We start from the raw sequence: 22,669 nt of genomic DNA on the forward strand, positions 1-22,669 counted from the left end.
CTTAAAGATTCTGTCTCCAGATTCGGTCATATTCTAAGATACTGGGTTAGCTTCAACATATGAATCTGGGGGGACACATTCAGTCTATAAAGGCTCCATGGGGCATTCCACTGAAAGGGCATGGAGTGGACAGTCAGAAACCTGGGCTCAAGTTCTCACTCTGCCACTCTCTCTATGGGCCCTCAGAAAATCACTGAACCCTTCTGATCCTCAGTGTTCTAATCTGTAAAATGGGGATTATGACAACCAAACTCAATTGAGTTTTCTGAGCACAAAAAACCTTTTGTTCACCAGAAGAGTCATACAGAAAGTGACCATGCGTAAATGTCTTGACCTCCCTAGGCCTCAGTTTCTCCTTTCTAAGATAAAAATAGAACATTTCTCTTTGAGCGTTTATAAGGATTAAAGAGCTGTTGCATGCAAAGTGCTTAGCCTGGTGTCTGCATATACACAGCACTTAATAAATATTACGTTACCATTGTTTCTCCTGCTCTCCTCTTCCTTCCACATTCCTTCTGCATGCTCTTCCTCTTCTGTCATTGCCCAAATCCCAATTAGGGGATATTTTGGAAGAACATGGTCAGGTTTGCAGAAAGAAGAAAGAGGGATATCCTATGGACAGAAAAGACGATGTCACTATGCTTTGATCATTAACTATGGAGTTATCTTAGGACATCCATAACTGTCTCTGTCAATTCTTAATCTATAGCTTTTCACAGTTAAACATTCTTGCTTTTCCACTAATGGTTAGTCATCTGTCCTTATTGAAAGGTCTTTAATGAATATTGACTATTTACTCCAAGTAGGTAAGAGTTTTGTTCCAAAGTGATATCTATTTGAAAATAATAGCAGTGTCCTATTCTGTGACAGCAATTCTTCAAGTGGGTAGATTTAATTATTAAACCTATCTTTCTTTATTAAACCTACTTTTCTTGGAAACAGTTTACCAAGTTAACAAAGATATTAACTGACTCATCAAGAGGCCTATTTGCTCTTTGTATCATGAACTTCCATTTCTCCTGCCAATTTTTGAGGATATGAGTTGCCATTTTTAAAGCAAGAAAGGAAAAAAGGAAAGCACACGTCCCTTTCCTTCTCACTTTTCTGGAAGTTGGCAAATTTCTGGAAATGAATGAGTTTCATATGCTCAATATAGAGTAAGGATTACTGAAAGTCAGCATGAGTTCATCAAAAATGACTTATGCTAGACTTACCCTCATCCTCCATCTCATAAGACCAGGGAAGGTGGTAACAGAATGTATCTGAATTTTGGCAAAAAACTAACCAGGTATTTTATAATATTTTTAGACAAAGAATCTCTAGGTGGTAGTATAATTGTTTGGATTCATAATTGGTTGAATGACATGTTCAAAGGGTCAAAATTCATAGATTGATATTTATAAAACATGATCTCTACTTAACCCAGCCCTATTACTAGTTGCTAATCTTAGATAAAGATGAAGACATCAAGGTCATACATTTTTTGATTCGAGAGAGAAATAAAAGAGAGAGGAAGGTAATCTGATAGAGGACAGAATAGGATCTAAAAGATGCATCAGGGAGGAAAAGGTGAAACTTATAGAGATAAACAAAGTTAAAAGTATATAGAGGCCAGCCCAGTTGCATAGTAGTTAAGTTTGCGCGCCCCACTTCGGTGGCCCAGGGGCCACAGTTTCAGATCCTAGGCACAGACCTAGGACTGTTCGTCAAGCCATGCTGTGGCCTCATCCCACATACAAAAAATAGAGGAAGACTGGCACAGATGTTCGCTCAACGACAATCTTCCTCGAGCAAAAAGAGGAAGATTGGCAACAGATGTTAGTTCAGGGCCAATCTTCCTCACACACACACACAAAAAGTATATAAAATATTGCATTGGAATTCCAGACACCATAAGTACCGGATGGAGGAAGCATGACTTGATAGCACTATCTGTAAACAAAGTAAGCTCATATGAAAGAGCAGTGTGACGTGGCCGCCCAAAAACTGCCATGCAGGCTTCTGCTCTTTTAATAGAATTAGGACGTCTCAGATGAGGCAGGACTCTGCCAGTCCACTCTGCCAATCACATCTCATCACACAGGATTTCCTTTCTGAACACCTCATTTTTCGAAGGTTGTGCACAAACTGGAACATGGGCAGAGAGCAAGGAAGAGAGTGAAGGAAGTTGAAATTGTGTCCTGTGAGGAACAACCTAGGTATTTGGCTTGAGGAAAACTCAGAGGACAGAGATCATTTTCACGGGAAAATATGTAGCACCTGGCGGAGTTTATGGTCATGAGGGAAGGACATGTGGTGTGGACCTCATGAAACTGCAGGGATGCGTTAGATCTCAAGTCAGGAAAACTAGGGGCTGGGGTGGCAGCCATTCTGTAGGAGACTGTTTGCCACAAAGAGCTGCTGCTCTGTCTCCCACAGAGCATCTGGGCACCAAGGAAGCCGTCGCTGTAGCCTTGCTACTCACCCTGGCCGAGTGTGGTCTCCACAGATCAGCTTTGACTCACACTGTCCTCACCAACTTCCACCACTGCCACCCGAGCCAGGTGTGGAGCCGAAACACTGAGATGTCCTTGTCTCCTTCAACATAGGCTCTCCCTCCCATTCCCAACAACCACCAGGGCCTCATGGACTCCCTAAGGCATTGACTTTTAGAAAATTGATGAATTTTCCAAATTGCCTTGAAAAGTTTAAAAATAGGAGAAGCCTAAAGGGAAAACCATATGATAAGATTTTCTCTCCCTGCCAATGAAATCCACTCATTTCAGCCCCCTCTTTATAGAAACTGGATATTATCCCCATTCCTGCACTCTTTTTCTTTGCTTTGTGTTTTTGAGATAATCGGTTGCCTTCAAATTACTATGTCAACTGATGAAGTTCTTAGGTTTCTTGGACTCTATGACCCTGAGATTTTCTAGAGGTAGCTGGTGTCAATTTGAGAGAGAACCAGAGAAATTAGTAGAAATAGGCCTTAGCATCAGAAAAGTCTAAATTTAAATCCTTGCTCTGCCACTTCCTAGCTGTGTGACCTTGGGCAAGTTAATATCTATGGTGATTATGTATTAATGTAGTCAAGGCATGTTCGTGGAATACCTGCTGCGATGCCAGGCTCTGTAGTTGTGCCTGGTGTGAGGGATCAGGAAAAACATTAAAGAAAAGAATAATCTTAGGATATGTGAGGTTTTGATATAATCCCATCTATCAAAAATACTTATTTTCCTCATGGTAGGAATAGGGAAGATAATAATTTCAGAGTGTTGCTAAGACTTAAAACAGATAACTAGTAAGAATTCCTAGGAGAAATTATATCATGTTGATTCAGCAAATAATTTCCTTCCTTCTTTCTCCTTCCCTTTTCTACCTTCCTTTCTACTTGGCTTTTGTTTGTAGAGGAATGTCATACAAGGGTACTTTCCATGTGTGTATCAAGACCTATAGATGCTTTCAGCATTCATATCCCTTATTCACCTCTGCCCTTGAGGCACTAACAATCGTTGAGTATGCCATGACATTTCTCAGACCTGTGACCCTATCATATAAATGTACAGTGTTATCTAATTCCGTTCCAGACATTTTAAGGCCACACTTTAATTTTGTAAAATATTTTAGTACGATTAGTAGAGACCATAAACAATTTATAGTTACTAAGAAGTTCCTTGGCTAAGTCATTTTTTTAGATGTCAGCCTAGATGTCACGGCCTCCAGGAAGCATTCCCTGACCACTTAGATCCAGTTAGTTGTTTTTGCTCTAAGATCTCTACACTTCACCATCATGGGAATCATGATTCAGCCCATGGATCATACAATCCTGGATGCAAATCCAACTCCACTTCTTAATGGGCTTTGGCAAGTTATTTAACCTAAATCCCCCTTTCCTCGTCCATAAATTGGGATTCATACAACAGGGTTAAAGGAGAGCATGCATATTAAGTGCCTACACAGTGCCTGGCACATGGTAAGCAATAAATAAGTGCTGGGTGCCATCATCGTCGTCCTCACCACCACCATCATCACCATCATCATCATGACACTTTATTGTAATTGCTTGTTGAATATGCTTGTCTTTCTCATTTGACCAAAAACCATATCTTCTCTGTTTTCCTATTTGTCCCCAGTGCCTGACACAATTTCAGACACACAATAGAAGCTTAGTAATTTGATTGTTGAATGGTTGAGATGAATTCCAGCGGCCCAGATGACAGCAGTGACTGCTGGGGTTGGGCATTGCCTCCTCCTTGAGTCACATCCTTGCCATCTTTTACGCCCTCAAAAGCAATGAGATGAGGCCTAGTTCCTTCAAGAGTGAGTCCACCAGAGTAGCTCCTAGACAGAGTGGGTGAGATATTGTCGAACGCACAGCATCTCAGAGCTAGAAGGGATGCTCTCAATCTCCCAACCCACCCCTTTCATTTTACAAAGTACATGCTAAGACACATCCACTGCTCAGCTGGGTTAGACGTGTGCATGATTGGAGGGCTGTAGACCCAAGAAGAGGAATTTAGAAGACAGTTAAGTTGGAGCAATACAGTTATTTTTCAAATTTCATTTTTTTCATCTGCTACCATATTATCTATGGAATTTGCTTTTTATTCTTTAAGGATAACACTCAGCTAAGTACTTATAAATAATAAATGCAAAAAACTAATAATTAGCCAGAGGTGATATTACTTCTAACGAAGGAAAAACTGATATTCACTACAAATGTAAGGAATATCCACCACATATTAAACAGCTCGTTAAGGGAGTGCATTGTGGTCCTGCTCACCTGCTTTCTAAATTTCATCACAAAGCATATTTCAAATGAAGAATAATCTGTGACTGCAGTGGCAAAAAATAAAAAATTCTAATGCAAATAAGATTTGGAAAAATATGAAACCACTTAAATACTCTAATTACTTTAATTGTAGGGCTTGCCATCCCAAGAGGCCAAAAACTTGCAATAGAAGAGCTTCATTTCTACCTCCCTGTCAATGTAAGACCTAAGGCCAGATTCCACAGCCGTTTTCCAAGCGTCCATGTTGTTTTGCACCCATTGCATTTACCCAAATATGCCACAAGAGGGCAGCACATACCTGGTTAACTTAAAATTCCACATCCGGTGGCCAGATCAAAACACTTGTCTAAATTAGTCCAAGACATTCCTAAATTATCACTTAGATAGGAAAGCTGTTGGAAAAGATAAAAGGAGCATAAAAGAATTCATCCTTAAGACTCTGAGTTTCTACAAAAGGGAGTCATTGAGCTAATCAAGCTGCAAAATGGGAAAACAGAGTTAAAGAAAAAAAAGGAATTCCACCAGCTGAGAAAATGGAAATATTTGTTACATTTGAAGGACTTTTACTGAGTGTGATAATCTGAACACCAACTACTCAACGAGAATCAGATCTCGTTGCTATTAATAAGGAATAATTAATAAGTTACTCTGCAACAAAGACCATCTTGTAAAGGGTTGCTTCAGTAATGTTCTCTTGAATGAGCTCAAATCAAGCCTGTCTTATATTGTGTTACGTTGCATCACAGACAGCTTTAGTATGTTTCCAATGTCTTATACAAAAGCATCAGCAATATTCATGAATTTTGGTATTCTAGAGTTATCTGGTCAGGTTTTGTTATAACAGAGAATATACTGGCTTTAGAATAAGTGACACATAGCCTTTGAATGTAAATTTCAGTAAAGCCTCATTAATTCAAGGCTGTAAATCCAGAATTTGTGATAATTTGGCTTAAATACTATCTACTTAACATGTAGAGAAAGAGGTTTGCTAAGCAAATACGTAGTCTAAGCAGTTAGCAAGAGGATATGCTGCAATTATTTAAGAATAATTAAATTTTTAAGTCTAACTCTAATTTTAAAATTTTTGCAAAATCTTTTGGCAGAAATATAACGTGTGCATTTCTAACCAGCTTCTTGGGTGATTCTGGTACGGTCAGCCTGGTACCAGTAAACAGCCTGCTCTTTGATTATTCTCGAACACTCAGCACGTGGTCTTTCTTGGAGCAGATGATTAACATGACTGATCAGCTAAAGCATGCGCTTTTAGTAGCTAGCACTTCGTTAACCTCTTGTGAGTTATATTATGTGTCTTTAAAATGGCAAAAAATAAAACAAAAGTGGATTTCCCACTCAGGTCAGCTTTCTTCACCATTCCAAGTTACTAACAATTTACTATCTAATTACAAAATCTTACATTCTAAGATTTCTGCTAACAATTCTTGCTTTTGATAAAATCAATTTTGAGAAAACCGTAAAGATGATTTTCTTTTCCAATATCCTTCTATTGATCATGGAAAAGATGATACGGCATGCTTTTCTCAATGTACCTATGGGATTGACAATATGCGCATGTGTCCAGACAATAGTCAGTTATCTGAATATATTCCATTTTGGAATAGCAGATCTAAGTGCTAAGCAAGTAAATACCATCATGTTCAAGTTCAGAACTTGAAGATCTTTCATCCTATTAATATTAATAGACCCTTTATTTTTAGATGTATCCAAATACCAAATATGAATGGCCACGTATGTCCTAATGTACTTGAGAAATCTCACTACTAATTTTGTGCTACTAACTTTTTCATACTGTATCTAATTAAGAAAAAGTCTTGTCTTTTCTATTGGCATCATTCAGGGAAGACAAAGCTTAGTCCAGATGTTTCTGTGTGAATGCACATTCCTCACTAAATCTCTCAGGCAACTGCTTTTAGTTATTGTTACTAACACGTTGCTCTGTCTCTCTTTGTATACATGTCTAATTTATCAGTTTCTTGTAGATTGTCAGCAGCCTGCTGCCTCCGTACCGCCACAGTGCTCACAACTAGCCGGGAGGCAAGACTGCCCAACTGTCAGGTAAATTCACACATCCTTTCTCTTCCCACCCAGTTGCATGTCAGATCCATAGACCCCAGGCTCTCCTTTCCAACACCGTAACTGCCTATACATCATTATATTTGCTACATTTTGTTTCAAATATGGGCTACACAAACACACATTGGATACCTGAAGTCCGTTTGTGCCCAAAGGAAATACAAGAGAGCTAGAGTTGACTTCACCCACTGGTGGGTAGACTAAAGGCTGCCTTCCGCTCCTTTAATGAAGACTTGGCTTAGTCTGGTGTTTCATTACCTTCCAAAATATGAAACCTGGAATTGTTAGGATGTTTGCCCTACTTTTTCTTTTGTTTGTCTTTGGTTTTTAGAATATATTTCTCAGGCAAACAAACAGGAAGGCTATAAAGCATATCTAACGTCTGTTCCAAGACAACTTTATCAAAGTGTTTCTGATTTGTCTCCACTCAGTATCCTCATTAAAACTGAAATCAAAAGGTGAGGAAAAATGTGTAATTGGCATTCAAAAAAATATTTGCAGTGAGAGAGCTCTCTATGGGCAATTAACTGAAGAATTTTAAAGGCAGGTTTACCTACTCCCTTGACACTAACCTGGAGAGGTTGCTGACAATTTCCATTCCCGTGAAAGCTTTGCAAATCCATCAGGAATTTGCCTCTGTTGTGGGTGAACTTCCGCACGGCAGCAGAGCACCCCAGGGGACCTCGTCATCTTCGTGTAATACTTCATCTCCAATTATTTGGCCTCTGATGGTGCCAAGTTTTTCTAGTCTGGTTGTGGCTTTTATAGTCTGCTCCTCGTTCTCTCCTTATTTTCATGTGTCTGTTGCTCTTCTGCCAGGGCAAAGCTGCTCGTGAGTAGGGGCAGGCCCAAATGTATTTCCATGTGTGTCTGAGGGGTAGATGTCAGTAGCAGGCTGCATGTGGTCATGGGTTAGAGCCGGAGAGCTGGGGAGCCACAAGTGCTCCCCAGAAACACAGCAGCAGCCAGTGTGACTTGGTCTCTGAGGCAGATGTGCAGCCAGCTCTCCGAGGGGACATCAAGATAGCGGGAAAAGTACATGATTAAATAGGCCCCAAGCTGGTGTTTCCCCACTGATGTCCCAGCCTGCTGCTCCCACCGCTTCCATCAACGTGGTTTTTACTTCAGGAAAGTTCTTCACTAATTTACAAATGCCAGTTTATAACAGCAGCCAACTGTAGGGTAATTTCAATTATGTAAGTAACTGAATATAATTATAAACGTACAAACCCATCTCAGTGGATGCTGCATGTGTGGTGATGAAGAACGTGGGCTGCTAACCTACAGCCCATTCTCTGCAAGCACCCCCACCCCACCCAGGGCCTGGCGCGTGACAGATGATCAGGAGCTCTTGCTTACAGGAATGAGTGAAGGAGCTCTGGGCTCAGCTGGCTTGGGTTTGAATCCCACCTCTAACTCCTACTAGTTGTGTGATCTTGGAAAGATGCTCGTGCTGGCTGAGATTCCCTTTCCTCACTTGTAATGTAGGGATGAGAAGAAGCACAAGCCTTCCCCGTGGCTGCTCTCAGTATCTGTTATTGCTGCTAACCGTTCCTCAAGACAAAGATCTACAGTCTCCTTCATGACCTCTCTAATTTGCCTGGGCAAAGAGTGGCAAAGCCTACTCTCCTAAATGTTTAAATTAGATAAGAAATGGAAAGGCTAGGAAGGAATTTTTTAAGTTTAATTTTATTTCACTTTGCTTTTTCTTGAGAACCCGTTTGACTAAACAGCTACCATCCCCAGTTCCATATCTTCTGAGATTACCGAATTTAGGCTGCTTGCTACCTCCACACAGGTGATTTCCTTAAAGAAAAGCAGTTTAATGAATTACAAATGTTTCTAGTTTCTACCCACATGAATACAGCATGGTCCAGAGCAGGCTTCCACTGTCCTTCATTGCGGTCCTCACGGAAAAATGATAATATACATACAGACCTGAGAAGACTGTCCTTTTCAAAGCAGTTGGGATATAACTGGCTTCCTCCTTCCCACCATGGCCCTTGCCAAATGGATCACTGCCCTTTCTGCTTCTTCCAGGCGGAAAACTTAACACATGGCCAGCGTTTGAATTCTTATTGTGTACAAGACAAGTGTTAAATTCTTTACACTTATTAATCATTACAATCCCCAAAAGGTAAGCACAGGTAATACACCCATTTTAAAATGAGGAGACCAGGGTTCAGGGAGGCAGCATGACTTCCAGGGTCACTCATTCTGAAAGCAGCTGATCCCAATGACTTGGCACCCATTCTCCTAACCACCCCTGGACACCGCCACACTTCAAGGAGACGCTCCCCCTTCCAGTTATGCTATGAGGAGCAAAGTCAGACCACGTTGACTCTTCATCCCTGAATCGAAAAGGAAAGTTCGTTTAATGAGAAATAAACATGCTAAGAATGTTGAGTGATTTCAGACCGTGTTCTGTATTTCTGTTTCTCACTTGAAATATTGTTTTATACCTCCTTCAGCGTATACATGTTTTCAAAATAATTTTTTAGGTGTATAGTTTTGAATAAAAGAGCATATGTCACATTTGAAAATGTGGAATTTTTCCATATACGCTTTTTACAGACTGATTTCATTGTAGAGCTGAATTATTAAAGTTGTTTTTAGGTAATAGGTACTATCATACAAAAGGGATGCCCAAGGTGTGGCAGCCATGGATGTAATAATTAATTTGGAGGGATGTTGGATATTTAGCATTTCTCCCCTTCTATCAAATAGTTGCTTACTTAGAAAAAAGAAAAAAGGAACTTTCTGAAGATATATCTGTTTTTATATCTTAGTAATGGTTTCCTAACTCTGATGTTTAAACATGGTCTACCTTCATAAAATAGGATCTTAAATGATGAAGGTTGAATAAAGAGTGGGCTCCTGAAGATTTTTAGCGATCAGAACTAAAACTGAATTCATCCTGTACCTTAAATGATTAGAATTTATCAAATATTGACATTCAAGAAGTAATTTCTTAATCTGTAAGAAAAAGCATGCTTCTGTCACATAATATACACAGTGCAATTGCATTTTATGCAAATTTAAAATAGTAATACTATAATTTAAAGACATTGTCTAATCTCTCACTTTACGTAAGAAAGATGAAATAAGGAAAAGAATTTTAAATCATCACAAATGACATAACATGAAGGTGTTGGGCCAATGGGGCCCATGGTTGAGCTGTTGCCACACACTTCAGCTAGTCCACAGAAATGCCTGTCTTCCTTTACCCGGAAAAGTATGGAACTCCATGGGGTCTTCGAAAACTTAACCTCTTGTATAATGTGACGACCTTATGCTACTTGCCATCACTTATGTTGAGTAACGTGTTTAGTTCCCTAAAAAAAGCTCGTTCTAAATCATCTAGACATGACAGAAAGAAACTCTCTGAGGTCTATGGGAAAGTCTGTCTGCCGCCATGTTTCCCAGGCCATCGGACTCTGTCTGGAGGGTGGAGGAAGAATCTTGTCAAGTGATGTTTCCTCAGTCTTTTTGTTGAAGCCCCAGCTCTCCCATTGTTTACCTACCATGTTCTAAAAATAGACAGGAAAATCATTTTTATCACTGGTTGTCCTATCTAGAAGAGCATATCTCTCTTTAAATTTATAGCAGTTCAAAGACTTTGAGAAGTAAGAGTGACCTCAAGTAGACCAATATTTTACATAATTATGATTTTGTGTTAAAATTCAAGCGAGATACATGAAGAATAATTTCAGTACCAAAGATAAAAATCATTTGTTTAATGATCATTTGTAATTACTTCAATGATATTATTAGCTTAGAAAAACTATGATTAAATTAATTAATAATAATAAACCTTGAATAGTTTTTTCAAGTATCACCCTTGGCAGCAATGAATTCTGTGGTACTGAATTTCATAATAGAAAAAAAACCAGAGTTTTAGAAAAATGCTGATCTTTTTCAATTGAAAAAAAAATCCCCATGGTATGATTTTCTCTGTTAGTTACATTTTAATTGATCTGAACTCAAATGTGTTTTGTAGTTTTACCTCAGGAAATTCAATGGTTTTGCTTCCTTATTCTTTATTCCTTATTGTTCATCAAGACATTGATGAGCCTGAACACATCTGTGTTCATTTAAACTGGGCACTCTCAAGGTGATCCTGTGGAAGTCTGCATGATATACTTAAATAGGAAGTTTGAAAACTCTTCTGTCTTATTTAGATTATCTAAAGCAAGTAGGGGGAACCCTTAGAGCAAATTAGACTTGGACAGGCAAATTAATTATCCTGTTGAATCTGGATCTACCAGAGAGCTGATGTAGAATCCTTTAAAGCCTTGGTCCAGCACTGTCCACATCCCGGGGAACTTGTTAGAAATGCAGATTCTGGGGCCAGCCCGGTGGCACAGCGGTTAAGTGCGCACGTTCTGCTTCAGCGGCCCAGGGTTCGCCGGTTCGGATCCTGGGTGCAGATACCGCAGCGCTTGGCAAGCCATGCTGTGGTAGGCGTCCCACATATAAAGTAGAGGAAGATGGGCACGGATGTTAGCTCAGGGCCAGTCTTCCTCAGCAAAAAGAGGAAGATGGGCACAGATGTTAGCTCAGGGCTAATCCTCCTCAAAAAAGAAAAAAAAGAAAAAGAAATGCAGATTCTCAGCATCCACCCCAGACCTGTCAAATCAGAATCTGCATTTTACCAAGATCCCCAGGTGATTGGTATGCACATTGAAGTCCGAAAAGAACTGATCTAAAGGTATCTTGTAACTAACCAGGGACCTAGGCGAATGAGACTGCACAAACTGAAAAGAATGACTGCAGAGCAGGAGCTCACATATTATTTCCCTAACACGTTCATTTTTATTTTTTGTGTGTTGTTTCGAAAAGCCACGGTTGTCTTGGCAGACTTTAGATCTAAACCATTTCCTGTGCAAAATTTCTGTTCACGATTTAAAAATTTCTGTGAAAACACTGTGTCCGTCTAGCCCTCACAAGTGTGCCTGGCCCCTTGTCACTGCGTTTCTTGCTGACACGCTTGTTTCTCATTTGCAGTCCTGACCCAGCTCTCCCAGAGGAGCAGCCACATTCCAGCTCGCAGTGCACCCCTCTCCACTGTCTCTCCAAGCCTCCTTACCCTTAGCCTTCACCTCCTGCGGACGAACATCTGGGGTGAACATTTTGTAGCCACACACAGGATACTGCCCAAGATCCAGCAGTGTTTTCTTTTTGGTGGTTAGATTATCCTTGGATTAATGTCCATCATTCTGGAAGATGAGAGAAAGTTGAGAAGAATAACACAAAGCACAGACTCTGGTGTGATAGAACATTTTATGGTTTCTCTAAGTCACAGATAAACTTCTGCAATCAAATGGCTACCGTTCAGTTAAATCAAAAAACAAGGTGAAACGAAACAAGAAACATGTATCTCAGATGGCTGGCTTTACCTCGATAGCATAAGAGAGACCTAAGACAATGTAAAATACGTATATTGTAAAGTCATCTTTCCTCATACTTCAAATTCAGCCATAGAGGTTGATTCTGATTTTTTTTGTCATTAATATTTATTTTATACTTTATTTGCCACATGGGATTCACGTCTATAAAAATTTCTGTGAGAGGTGAACTTAATTCGTTTATTTTTAAAGAAGCATAATTTGCTCAATTAAGTATGAGTTTTAATTTAGTTTGAAATCTGGAATTGGCCAGACGGTGGTCATTTTTCCTGCACAAAATGATAATAAGGTGCATCGGAATGTTAACAATAACTGTATTTTGCTGCTACATTGATATTGTTTATGCACTTATTTTCTAATCAGTAGCTCATTAACTGCTGTTTGTTTTTTTTTTTTTTAACTAGAATTCTTCACTGGACATTATTAAGTAAATCTAAAAAAGAGACTACGTTACGATTCATTGACTTATTTGACTTTTGACTGCATCTTTAATTTTTTTAAACTTGCAGACAAGTGGATGCACCGGTGCTGCTCCTTTGTGTGTGTGTACGTGTGTGTGATAATGTTGAAGAAGGCTAAATCATGGGAAGGGAAAAAAATGGGGTGTTTATTTAATGACCTGGATTTTTTTACTTCTCCCAAATTCAGAGTCCTACTATGAGTCTTTCCTGCTAAAAAGTATCAAGTACAAATGGGAAAATACCTACCTAGATAGATGTAAGTTAGCCTTTGGTTAATTAAATTACCCAGAAAGTGTTCAAATTTTGATTAAATTGTATGTTTTGTTGTTGTTAGGTTTCTTTCATAGTGAATCTTCCTTGCCAAAAAACAATAGATGATAAATCTTAGCTCATTGTCTACTTTTGACAAACACTCAGGTGCCTACAATCATTATATTATATTGAGATAATACGTGGTCCTAGTTAATTTCCAGATTCTGCTAGGTAACTTTTATGACTTGATTTAAGGCAGTGGATTTTCATAGCAAAATTTATTTTGCACATAATCTGACAAACAAGGAAAACAGCTAATTGAGCTGAAAGGTCTAACACTCTTGGGCTCCTTAACTATCAAGTGCTGCCCGCACAACTGCTCCTAGCCCTGATTCCTTGTCTAGTCAGGTAGCCTTAACTTATGTAAAACCATAACGGTTTGACTTTTTCATGTAACGATATCTGTAACTTATCTTTAAAACGAAAACAATCCTCACTGTTAACACAAAGGATAATTAGCAATGCAAGGTTCTAACAATGGAGCTCTAGTAGGAACCACTCAGCTTATCGAATGGAAGTGGGTGGAATATTAATGGAGTGGCCCATCAAAGATGGCGGCCAATCAGTAAGTCAGAAAACACAGTGCAGGAGCATTAATGGAGTGGTCCATCAAAGATGGCGGCCAATCAGTAAGTCAGAAAACACAGTGCAGGAGCATTAATGGAGTGGTCCATCAAAGATGGCAGCCAATCAGTAAGTCAGAAAACACAGTGCAGGAGCTTTCATCAGTCATACACCTGTGAAGTAGTGGTCACTATTACCAAAGCAACCGAAAGGTTTTGAGTTCCTTATATGAGTGCTATTTTCAACAGTGTCATTTATTATGCAACTTGGAGTAGTTGGAAATCTTCACCAAAATAGGGATTCAGGTTAAAATACAGAAAAAGAAGCAAAACAATCTTCGTAAAGTCCAGATCATGGCAACCTAACCTTCTGCTCTTTCCTACCTGCATTGCCTTGCTGTTCCTAAACGTTTTCTTCATTGTATTGGTGTTGTATCTGCCTGGTCCCAGTATTAGTAAGAAAGAATGGATGTTATGAGAGTTCAATTAAAGGAAGCTACCCTACCCCCACCCCTGCTCTCTTTTTCTCTTTCTCTGGTTTCTTTTTCAAGCATCATATGTTTGGACCTGAGAAATGGCATAGCTGCTAAGTTGGCTTTTAATAAAAACTGTTTGTGCCTGAGGGAAAATATGCCTTTTTCAAAAGTACCTCAGAACATCTTCCTATATTTCCTCATCAATTTCGTTGGTGGCACAGGGAACTGAGCAGTAAATATTGTCCGTGTGTAGCTACAGGGCAGTACTGTCTATTGACAGCGCTCTACTGCGTTCATGCTCCCTTACTCAGTATTTATGACCTGGTGAAAAGATGAATCATAGACAAAACATTTATTCTAATACAAATTTTATCATTACATGTATTATATTCCAGTTTTATTTCTGTTCTTTATAGTAATAGAGTGGGAAATGCTTGTTTTGAAATATTAATCTTATGAAAATGTTAATTTTAACAAAACTTTGCCAAGAAGATATAGAAAATTGGAAATACACTTCTACTTTTCAGCATGAAATTAGATAAGCAGTAAGAGAGAATTCCATGTATTTACACGGTGGCATCATTTGGTATAGTTTAAACTGAGCCATATCTGTATTTATTTCCATTTAGACTTTTAAAGTGAATAAATATGTGAGGCTCTGATAAAAGTCAGAACCTGCAAAGAAACATCAGGAAACAAAGGAAAATTGAAAAATTGAAGAACAAGTGAAAATCAAAAATAACAAATCTCAGTAAGAATAATGGAAGACAGACTTGGGGAAGAAAAACCAACTACAAATACAATAAAATTACTGGCTAATTATTGCAAACACAGGGAACTAGCAAGAGCAGTCATTTTTTAAAAGTAAGCACAATTACCATACTGGAAAGAAGAGTCAGTATGCAGAAATGCTTTCCTACTGAGGATTTTTCTTAGTTAAAAAATTAAATTAAAAGTAGCAATAAATTGCCTTTGGCCTGAGTGCACAGGGGCATACAGGACCCTCGGCTTAATCTTTCCAGTCAATTCGTGATTGATCAGATCCCTTTCATGTATCGAATTCTGTTTCAGTAAGAGGAATTTGGAGAACTGTGAGAAAACAGAAAGTTATTAAATAAGAAAAGACCTATTTAGAAAGATTATACTTTAGCCTAAGGAAGAGGAGCCACAATGTAATCTTCAAGAAAAGAAAATTTAACAAACGATAGGAACCAGCTATCGATATGGTTACTAAGACTAGAATAAGAACAGTCTTCAGAGTGAAGGGTTTATATTAACTCGAGGAAAGAGATTTTTGACAGTGGGAAATTAATCACTGAAACTGATCATCATAAGGAAGATTTGTTTTTTAAAAATTAAATATTATTGGTTATCTAGTAAGGATTAAGTGGCAAGATGTCTTATGATAATCTATTATAATTCTGAGATTCCATAATCTTTTGCTTCTTTTAAATTTAAAAATACATTAAAGTTATACTGGTTAGTCATAAAATATTTTATCCCTTGAAAATAGAATAGCAATTGTAATTTTTCCAAGATATTTGGTAAAAAAAAAGACAAAACAAGATCATTGGTATTATTTTTCTTTCCAGCTATAGTTCATAATATCTTTAAAGTTGTCCAGAATGTAGTAATTTTACTATAAAAAGCCTCAATTGTCAGAGTCTAAAAAAACAAATGTCCTCAGGAATACTTTGGAAATAGAAGGTATGCAATCCCTTAGGGGGGCAAATGTCTCTCAAATTTTATCTTTTCTTAAAAGGATCTTCAATCTACAATATTTGCTTTTTCCATGCTTTGGAAAATACTTCTGTACAGACCTTCTCTTTCAAACAAGCATGAAACGTTGGTCAAATAAACCAGCTATGAGTGTGGACATTTCCTGATACTGTATTACATAAAATTCTCTACGGTTCTCAAGTGGAAATCACAAAATATGAAAAGGAAGAAATGAAATATATTTTCCACTGGGATAAGAATGGCAAACGTAATGTATAATTGTTACAATCAATCAGCCAAAAGACATAATCTGCCTCTCAGCAAGACATGGCAGGGGAAACTGATGGGTTGCCAATAAGGAACTGTGATGACTTGACCCTAGGGTGCCACAAATTTATTGATATTCTAAGTATAAAGTAGGACTAGAGTCGAAAGGAACTCTTAGGATAAAGTTCCCAGTTTTAAAAATTTGCCCTCCTGGTTTTTTGTTTGTTTATAAGCCAGAATGATTTAAAACAATCCTTGTATTTAAGATTGCAAAAAACTTACAAGAATATATTTCTGAATAAAAAGGAACGTAATTCTTTAAAAAGCTGTTGAACTAGAGTTGTGATAGAAAGCGTGATCAGTGTTGATACTGACAAGTAATTTTTACCTTGAAATCAATTTCTGTGGACATACAAGACCAATCTAGCTCCCAGGTGACCATTTCCATTGTCTTGTGGTAATGCCCCTAGATGAGTTGTGTCTGTAGTTAAATTCATCTTTATTCAAATACCAAGTTTACTGCCATAGTCCCTGATTGTATTGCATATGTAGCCCGATCCTATTATGTTAACCTCTGAAAGATTTCATCTAGCCATCTCTTCTGTCCTTGTTACTCAAAGTTTAACTGGAAAAGATTTTAGTATTAAGATATGTTCCCTGATTGAGGATTTTCCAGAAATAATATTCTACTTAAGAAGAGGAGCAATTAACTGCCTTTACTGTAAGGTGCGAGTGCATAAGTCTGCCATGTAAAATGTTTGCATGAGATATTTCCCATCATGTTAGCTTTCCCATGTTCACAATATGAACACTATAGAAGTCTTATTTCTCTTGTGGTCTTCTCTCCATTAGAAATGGAAGGAGATCGTTACCTGTATCTGGTCTCCTTTCCATATTAAAATGCATGGCTCAAATCCTCAGTGAATTTTCACCCCTTTCCTCTGGAGTTACTTACAATTTGCCCTTTTAAACTGAAGCTGGATAAACTGCTGAGCCAGATCATTTCTGTGATTGGAGTTTAAGCGCGGTAGAACATTGGTGGAGAGCACATTTTAACTGTAACTTTTTTTTTCTTTCAGAATTATTCTCTGATCTTTATGGTTCTCTAATGAAAACACTGAGAAGTATGTCAGATGCTTTCAGTGTGACTGTTATATTTTCTTTTTAAAGAGTCGTTTTAAAACAAAGAACTATAAAGTAAAGAGAAATGTCATCATTTTGTCAACATATCATTCATTATTCGATGATAAGGGAGGTACAGAATGAATCATTTTGTTGTCTGGGTTTATAGCTATAATTACGCACTAAATCTTAGCGCAAATAAGTTATTTTAACATTATTGCCACAAAATTTTTAAGCTCAATGGTTTGACTGTTGGAGTCAATTAAAAATTCTTTGAAAATCTTTTGTGACATTTTTGTAATCTACTCAGTGTTTTTATTTGCATGATTATGCCTATGTGATGAGCCATTCATGATTCCGATATTGTATTTCTTTCTAGTATTATATTTGTGTAATGTGTGACCAACCTGATTTGTACATTGTATGATTATTGTTGTGATGATTCTGCTATTCCTACGCTTAATTGCAATTTTGTTATTATGCCTTTTGGGATCAAATGATGTGAAGTGTTTCCACCTAATGATAATACCATATGAAAATATGACTAAAAGACTGACCTAAGAGTCTGTTTTGTTGCTAATTATTTTTGAAAATCCAAATTTCAAAGGAAACTTTCTCAAAGACATAGACATTTATTTTAAATTCAAAACAATTCTTTTGAATTTATTATTGCTTGTCCTTTTTAATTTTTTTATTCTAGACAATCCTAAGTGAATGTCTCATGGGAGAATCCATATGATTTGTGCTTGTATTTGCGGAATCTGATGATGCACTCGATGGTTGGAAAAGGCACTCCAGTGCTAAGAAAATAACCGAAGCCAATATATCAATTCTTCAATCTTGGTTTATGTTACCAACTGAATATGGTGTAATGCGTAACTCTTTCCAGTAAATAAACTGGTTATCTTTTGTTCATTTCATCTATGCTACCTTTTTATCAGTTTGAGCAATTTTTCTGTATGTCACTTCGATTTGTATTTACCAAAAAAAAACTATATGAATTGCTATATGATTTATATATTTATTCAAAGTGAGCACTTATTTTAACTAAAAACTGAAGGCTTTGCTTTGACATTTCTACACATTCCTATTAAGAAATGTGTATCAACTTTGCCCATTTTCTCCACTTACCATCTCTCCTACTTGTAATCTTTTCAAAAAGGTTATTTTGGCAGGAGCATACACTTAGCTGAATTAGATTGGAAACGTACCAACATGAAGAAAATGCCTGTTCTAAAAAAAGAAAACATTATTTTAATGAAAGAATAATGAAGTTTTGCATGCTTTATTTTGGGAGACAGTTCTCTTTTGTTCTCTTTCCTATGAAGGAACAGCAGAGCCCCAGAACTTTGAGGAATATTCATTTTCCAGCTCCTTCTTCAAATGTGCGTTGTGGCAAATCAGCTGCTTTGGGCATCACCTGATTTTATTTCAGGTGGCAAGGGAGGCAGAGAACCAGACAGAATTTGGACTTAGGTGAGGTTCTAATGAGTGGAACTCTCTAATGCGACAATCCTCATTATAACGAATCAAATTAACCCACCATGGACGCTGCAACAATCCTGGTTAAGATTGCCTCCTTGCCTGTTGTATATCCAATGCTAGCAATCGTAGTGTAAATTTTCCTAAAAATCTTTCCTTTTTCTCTTCTGAAAGCTATTGTTTTTCTGTGAGGTTGGGGCTCTACATCTATCTGAACAGCCCCCTGTTCAAAAATTATTAAGAATTTCAAAACAATGACAGCAGAGCATTAAACTAAGCAGGGAGTCCTAAACACAGGGTCGTATATGACTGTAGAAGTCCACATGCCCTTGAAGCCGGCCTTGCCTCTGAATGTGCTGAAATACTGATTTATGACCTCAACACTAAATGTAGCAATCCAGAACCTATGTTTTATTTTTAACAGAGTGGATATCCCAGTTTCTGAGCTTGGAAGAAAATGTGTTTATGTTCTAGGGAAAGAACTTTTAACGCTATTACTTCAAAGAATTGTCAAGTTGAATCTTGCCATATAGCCATATCCCAATGCACCCATACATTTCAACTCAAAATTTCTAAACTCCCACATACCTACCAAGCTGAACAGAGATTATAAAAATCATTAAAAGAACTCTTCAAAATATCAGCAGTAGACATTTTAATTAGTGTCTATTAAAGTAAAACTAATTTAAGAACCCTGCTGATACCTTCACAGCTTGACTTCCTTTGAAGTTATAAATTAAAAATGTCAGTCAAATGTCACAGGAAGATTTACCTCGTTTAAAAGAGCTATTAGCCCAAGATCAGTAAATGATTCATATCAGCTTTTCTTCCAGATAAATCAAAGGGGAAAGAAATTACTTACTTCATTGAAATCTATTGACTTGGGAATTATGGGCTGTCATGTTATAGTAGCTACCCTACCTGTAAGGAAGGGAGAAAATAAAAATATATCTTAATTTTTTCTTGTATTTGATAAAGTCTGAGTGGAAACCCATAGACATGGTTATCCGTAAAAGGGCAAAGTGTTGGTGGAAGGGAACCGGGAGAGTCAGACTCCTCGGTAGGCAAATGCCTTCCTATGTTGCTTTTCTATTTCAACCATGGAAATATAGTGTCTATTGAAAAATGAAAAACTAAAGAAAATATGGGCTCTCAAAAAATTTCACAGTGAAGTCAGAAATAAAAATTGGCGTGAATTCTAGAGAAATAACTGTTCTACAGCAGGCTATGTCAGCCGAAATATTTTTTAAAACGTGGAATTTTGTGCAAGTTTAGCCCTGGCACTTATCAGCTCTGAGACTTTGGAAAGGTACTTAAACTCTCCAAGCCTCAATTGTCTCTTTTTTTTTTTTTTTTTTTTTTGAGGAAGATTAGCCCTGAGCTAACATCTGCTGCCAATCCTCCTCTTTTTGCTGAGGAAGCCTGGCCCTGAGCTAACATCCATGCCCATCTTTCTCTACTTTCTCTGTGGGACGCCTGCCACAGCATGGCATGCCAAGTGGTGCCATGTCCGCACCCGGGATCGGAACCAGGAACCCCTGGCTGCTGAAGCGGAACGTTCGCATTTAACCGCTGTGCCATCGGGCCAGCCCTCAATTGTCTCTTTTTAAAAATGAGGGTGAAAATTACCTACCTGGCAAGGTTATGGGGAAGACTGAGTGAAATAACACATCTAACATCTTTTAAACGGTGTTTAGCCTTTGGTAGCTAATATTATTTCCTATAACAATCCTGGAGTCCTATATGGCTGAAACTCATTCATTCACTTATACATGCATTCATTCAGCAAATATTTATTGGGAACCTATTTTGTGCCAAATATTGCTCAAGGAGCTTAAGATACGTCAGAGAACAAAACAAAGAAGGTTCATGCCTTTCTGAAGTTTGTATCACAGATGTAGATACGTAGATATACATTGATGAGGAAGACACACAAAAAACAGTAAACATAACAAATATGTAAATACTGAAGTATGTTAGACAATGAAACGTGTGGAAAAAGAAAAAAGTAAAATGGAGAGAAGAGATTGTGCTGGGTTGGGGTAGGGAGAAAGTGAAACAGATAACAATAGTAAGTGGGGTGGTCAGATGGGTCCTTATTAAAAAGAAGAAGAAATAAGACAAAAATTATCCTGTTCACTTCATGATTGCCTCAGCTTTTAAAATGATTATATTACATATGTTCAAATTTTTAGAATTTTTTATCCATCTAAAAACATCAACCAGCAATGCACATTAAGCAATAGTATTTTAAAACACTAGTCTTTCAAAATGTTCTAATAATTTGGAGGAACGATTACAAAATATGCATATATTATATTTTATGACAGTGTTGCTTTAAAATGCCAATATTTGTTTTACAAATAAATATCGTGCTTTCTTGAAGCTCTAGGACATGCCCATTTATGCTTCTAAAATGAAATGAGTCAAATAATTGTATTCAACGATCTTATTGATAACTGTCAATTCTAATGAACTTGTAATTGACGCTATAAATAATCCTTAAAATAGCTTATAATGTTGTTTTCCAACACGCAGTCAGAGACTAAGCTATTCTTTCTTCTCATCCTTAATTCTAACTCCTCCTTGATTGACTCTTTCATTCAAATTTTGTATAAAATTAAGGGCATCTTTTACAGTGCATTCTCACAAACTTTCTTCCTAATACAAAGGTAAGAAAGATATCACGTTGCTAAGCTTTGCATTAGCTTGCTGCTGAGTGTTACCATTTTTCTTAGATTTATATAGATTCCGACTTCAAGCTTGGCTATTTCAGTAGAATTGACGGAAAGAAACATATATTTAAAAGTCAGCCTTCTCCTTGTTCTCATGAATAGCTGCCCTGATTCTGGGTTACTTTTTTATAAAATAAAGGCCATGTTACTAAATACATTTGTGTAATATGGAAAAGGGCTTATCAAATTACATGCATAGGTAAGTATGCTTATTTAATAAATATCAAAGATGAAAATAAAATCCAACTGATGAAAACCTCACCTATTAAAAGTCTATTTAGTTATCTCCTTTGAAGAGTTCTTTAATGTTACTTCTTTCCAGCAGATGCAAAAATAAAGCTGACTTGAATTTGGGTATAATTATGATAATGTGATTTTAATGACACACACCTAACCAGTCAAAGTTGTCCTTTAATGTGTGATTCATCTGGAAAATGGCTGCTCTTTGGGCTGGACAAGGGCAGCCAACCAATATCTGTCATATCATTTGATTTCCACATCTAGTGATTGATGGGAAAAACAAGATTTTCCAGAAATACTTCTTAGAAACATATTGTTATTGGATGTTGAATATTCCAAAGTCTACATTTGAATATATTGTGCACATTACTATATAGTTTCTGTATATTGTTAAAGATATAAACCTTACATTTAAAAGATATTTTCTTGCCCAAGATACTTCACTAGAACTTTGAAAGTGAGATCAAATCAGGAAAATAACTTCATGTTTTTTCTATTGTTGAAATAAAAACTAAATGAGTTCCAGATGTGTAAGTATCACTCTGTTCTTCTCTTATGTTCTCTTGACAATAACTACTCATGACCATTAAAACTGCAGTTTTCTCTTATGAACAATTTACTTACTACTAAAAACTCCTGTGGCAGTCAGTAGATGAACGTTGATTGACTGCATACTACATACATCAGTGGATCTCGAAAATTCCTTTAAGGTCAACCAGTTGAGCAAAATTATACCAACTGCCAAACGTGAAAAACTGGAACATGTGCAGAAGTTAATGGCATTCTCCTGGCACTTGCAACTCTATGCTGAACAATATCGATGCTTCTAGAGCAGTCCTATTATTTAGGACATCAGAATACAAGATAACATAGAGTTATACAAGGTACCAGAATACATCTGATAAAGTTTGAAAACAAGCACAGAAAGCCTGTAACTGTCTATTTTTAGATGGGAAAACTATGCCTAAGGGATTGAACAAATTATTCAAGAACTGATCATCTTCTTAAATATCCTCTGGATC

At 37.3% G+C, this 22,669-nt stretch overlaps 1 protein-coding gene across 10 annotated transcripts in view; it reads left to right on the forward strand.

Annotated features, from left to right (window-relative positions):
* The window catches only part of BICD1 (BICD cargo adaptor 1), a 213,995-nt gene extending 191,802 nt beyond the window's left edge, over window positions 1–22,193 (forward strand). For 3 of the 10 annotated variants that reach the window (XR_011496798.1, XM_014866003.3, XM_070493979.1), the window contains exons 9-10: window positions 6,769–6,844; window positions 11,870–22,187. Coding sequence is in view for 9 of the 10 variants with exons in the window: in XM_014866003.3 (XP_014721489.1) it covers window positions 6,769–6,844; window positions 11,870–11,957 (164 nt within the window). In the remaining variant the exon portion in view is untranslated. Of the gene's footprint in view, window positions 1–6,758; window positions 6,845–11,869 lie in introns of all 10 variants that reach the window. The other 7 variants (XM_070493977.1, XM_070493980.1, XM_070493978.1 and 4 more) reach the window with 5 other exon arrangements.
* The last annotated feature ends 476 nt before the right edge of the window (window positions 22,194–22,669 follow it).

The sequence above is a fragment of the Equus asinus genome, chromosome 22 (assembly GCF_041296235.1).
Source record: "Equus asinus isolate D_3611 breed Donkey chromosome 22, EquAss-T2T_v2, whole genome shotgun sequence".
NCBI lineage: Eukaryota > Metazoa > Chordata > Mammalia > Perissodactyla > Equidae > Equus > Equus asinus.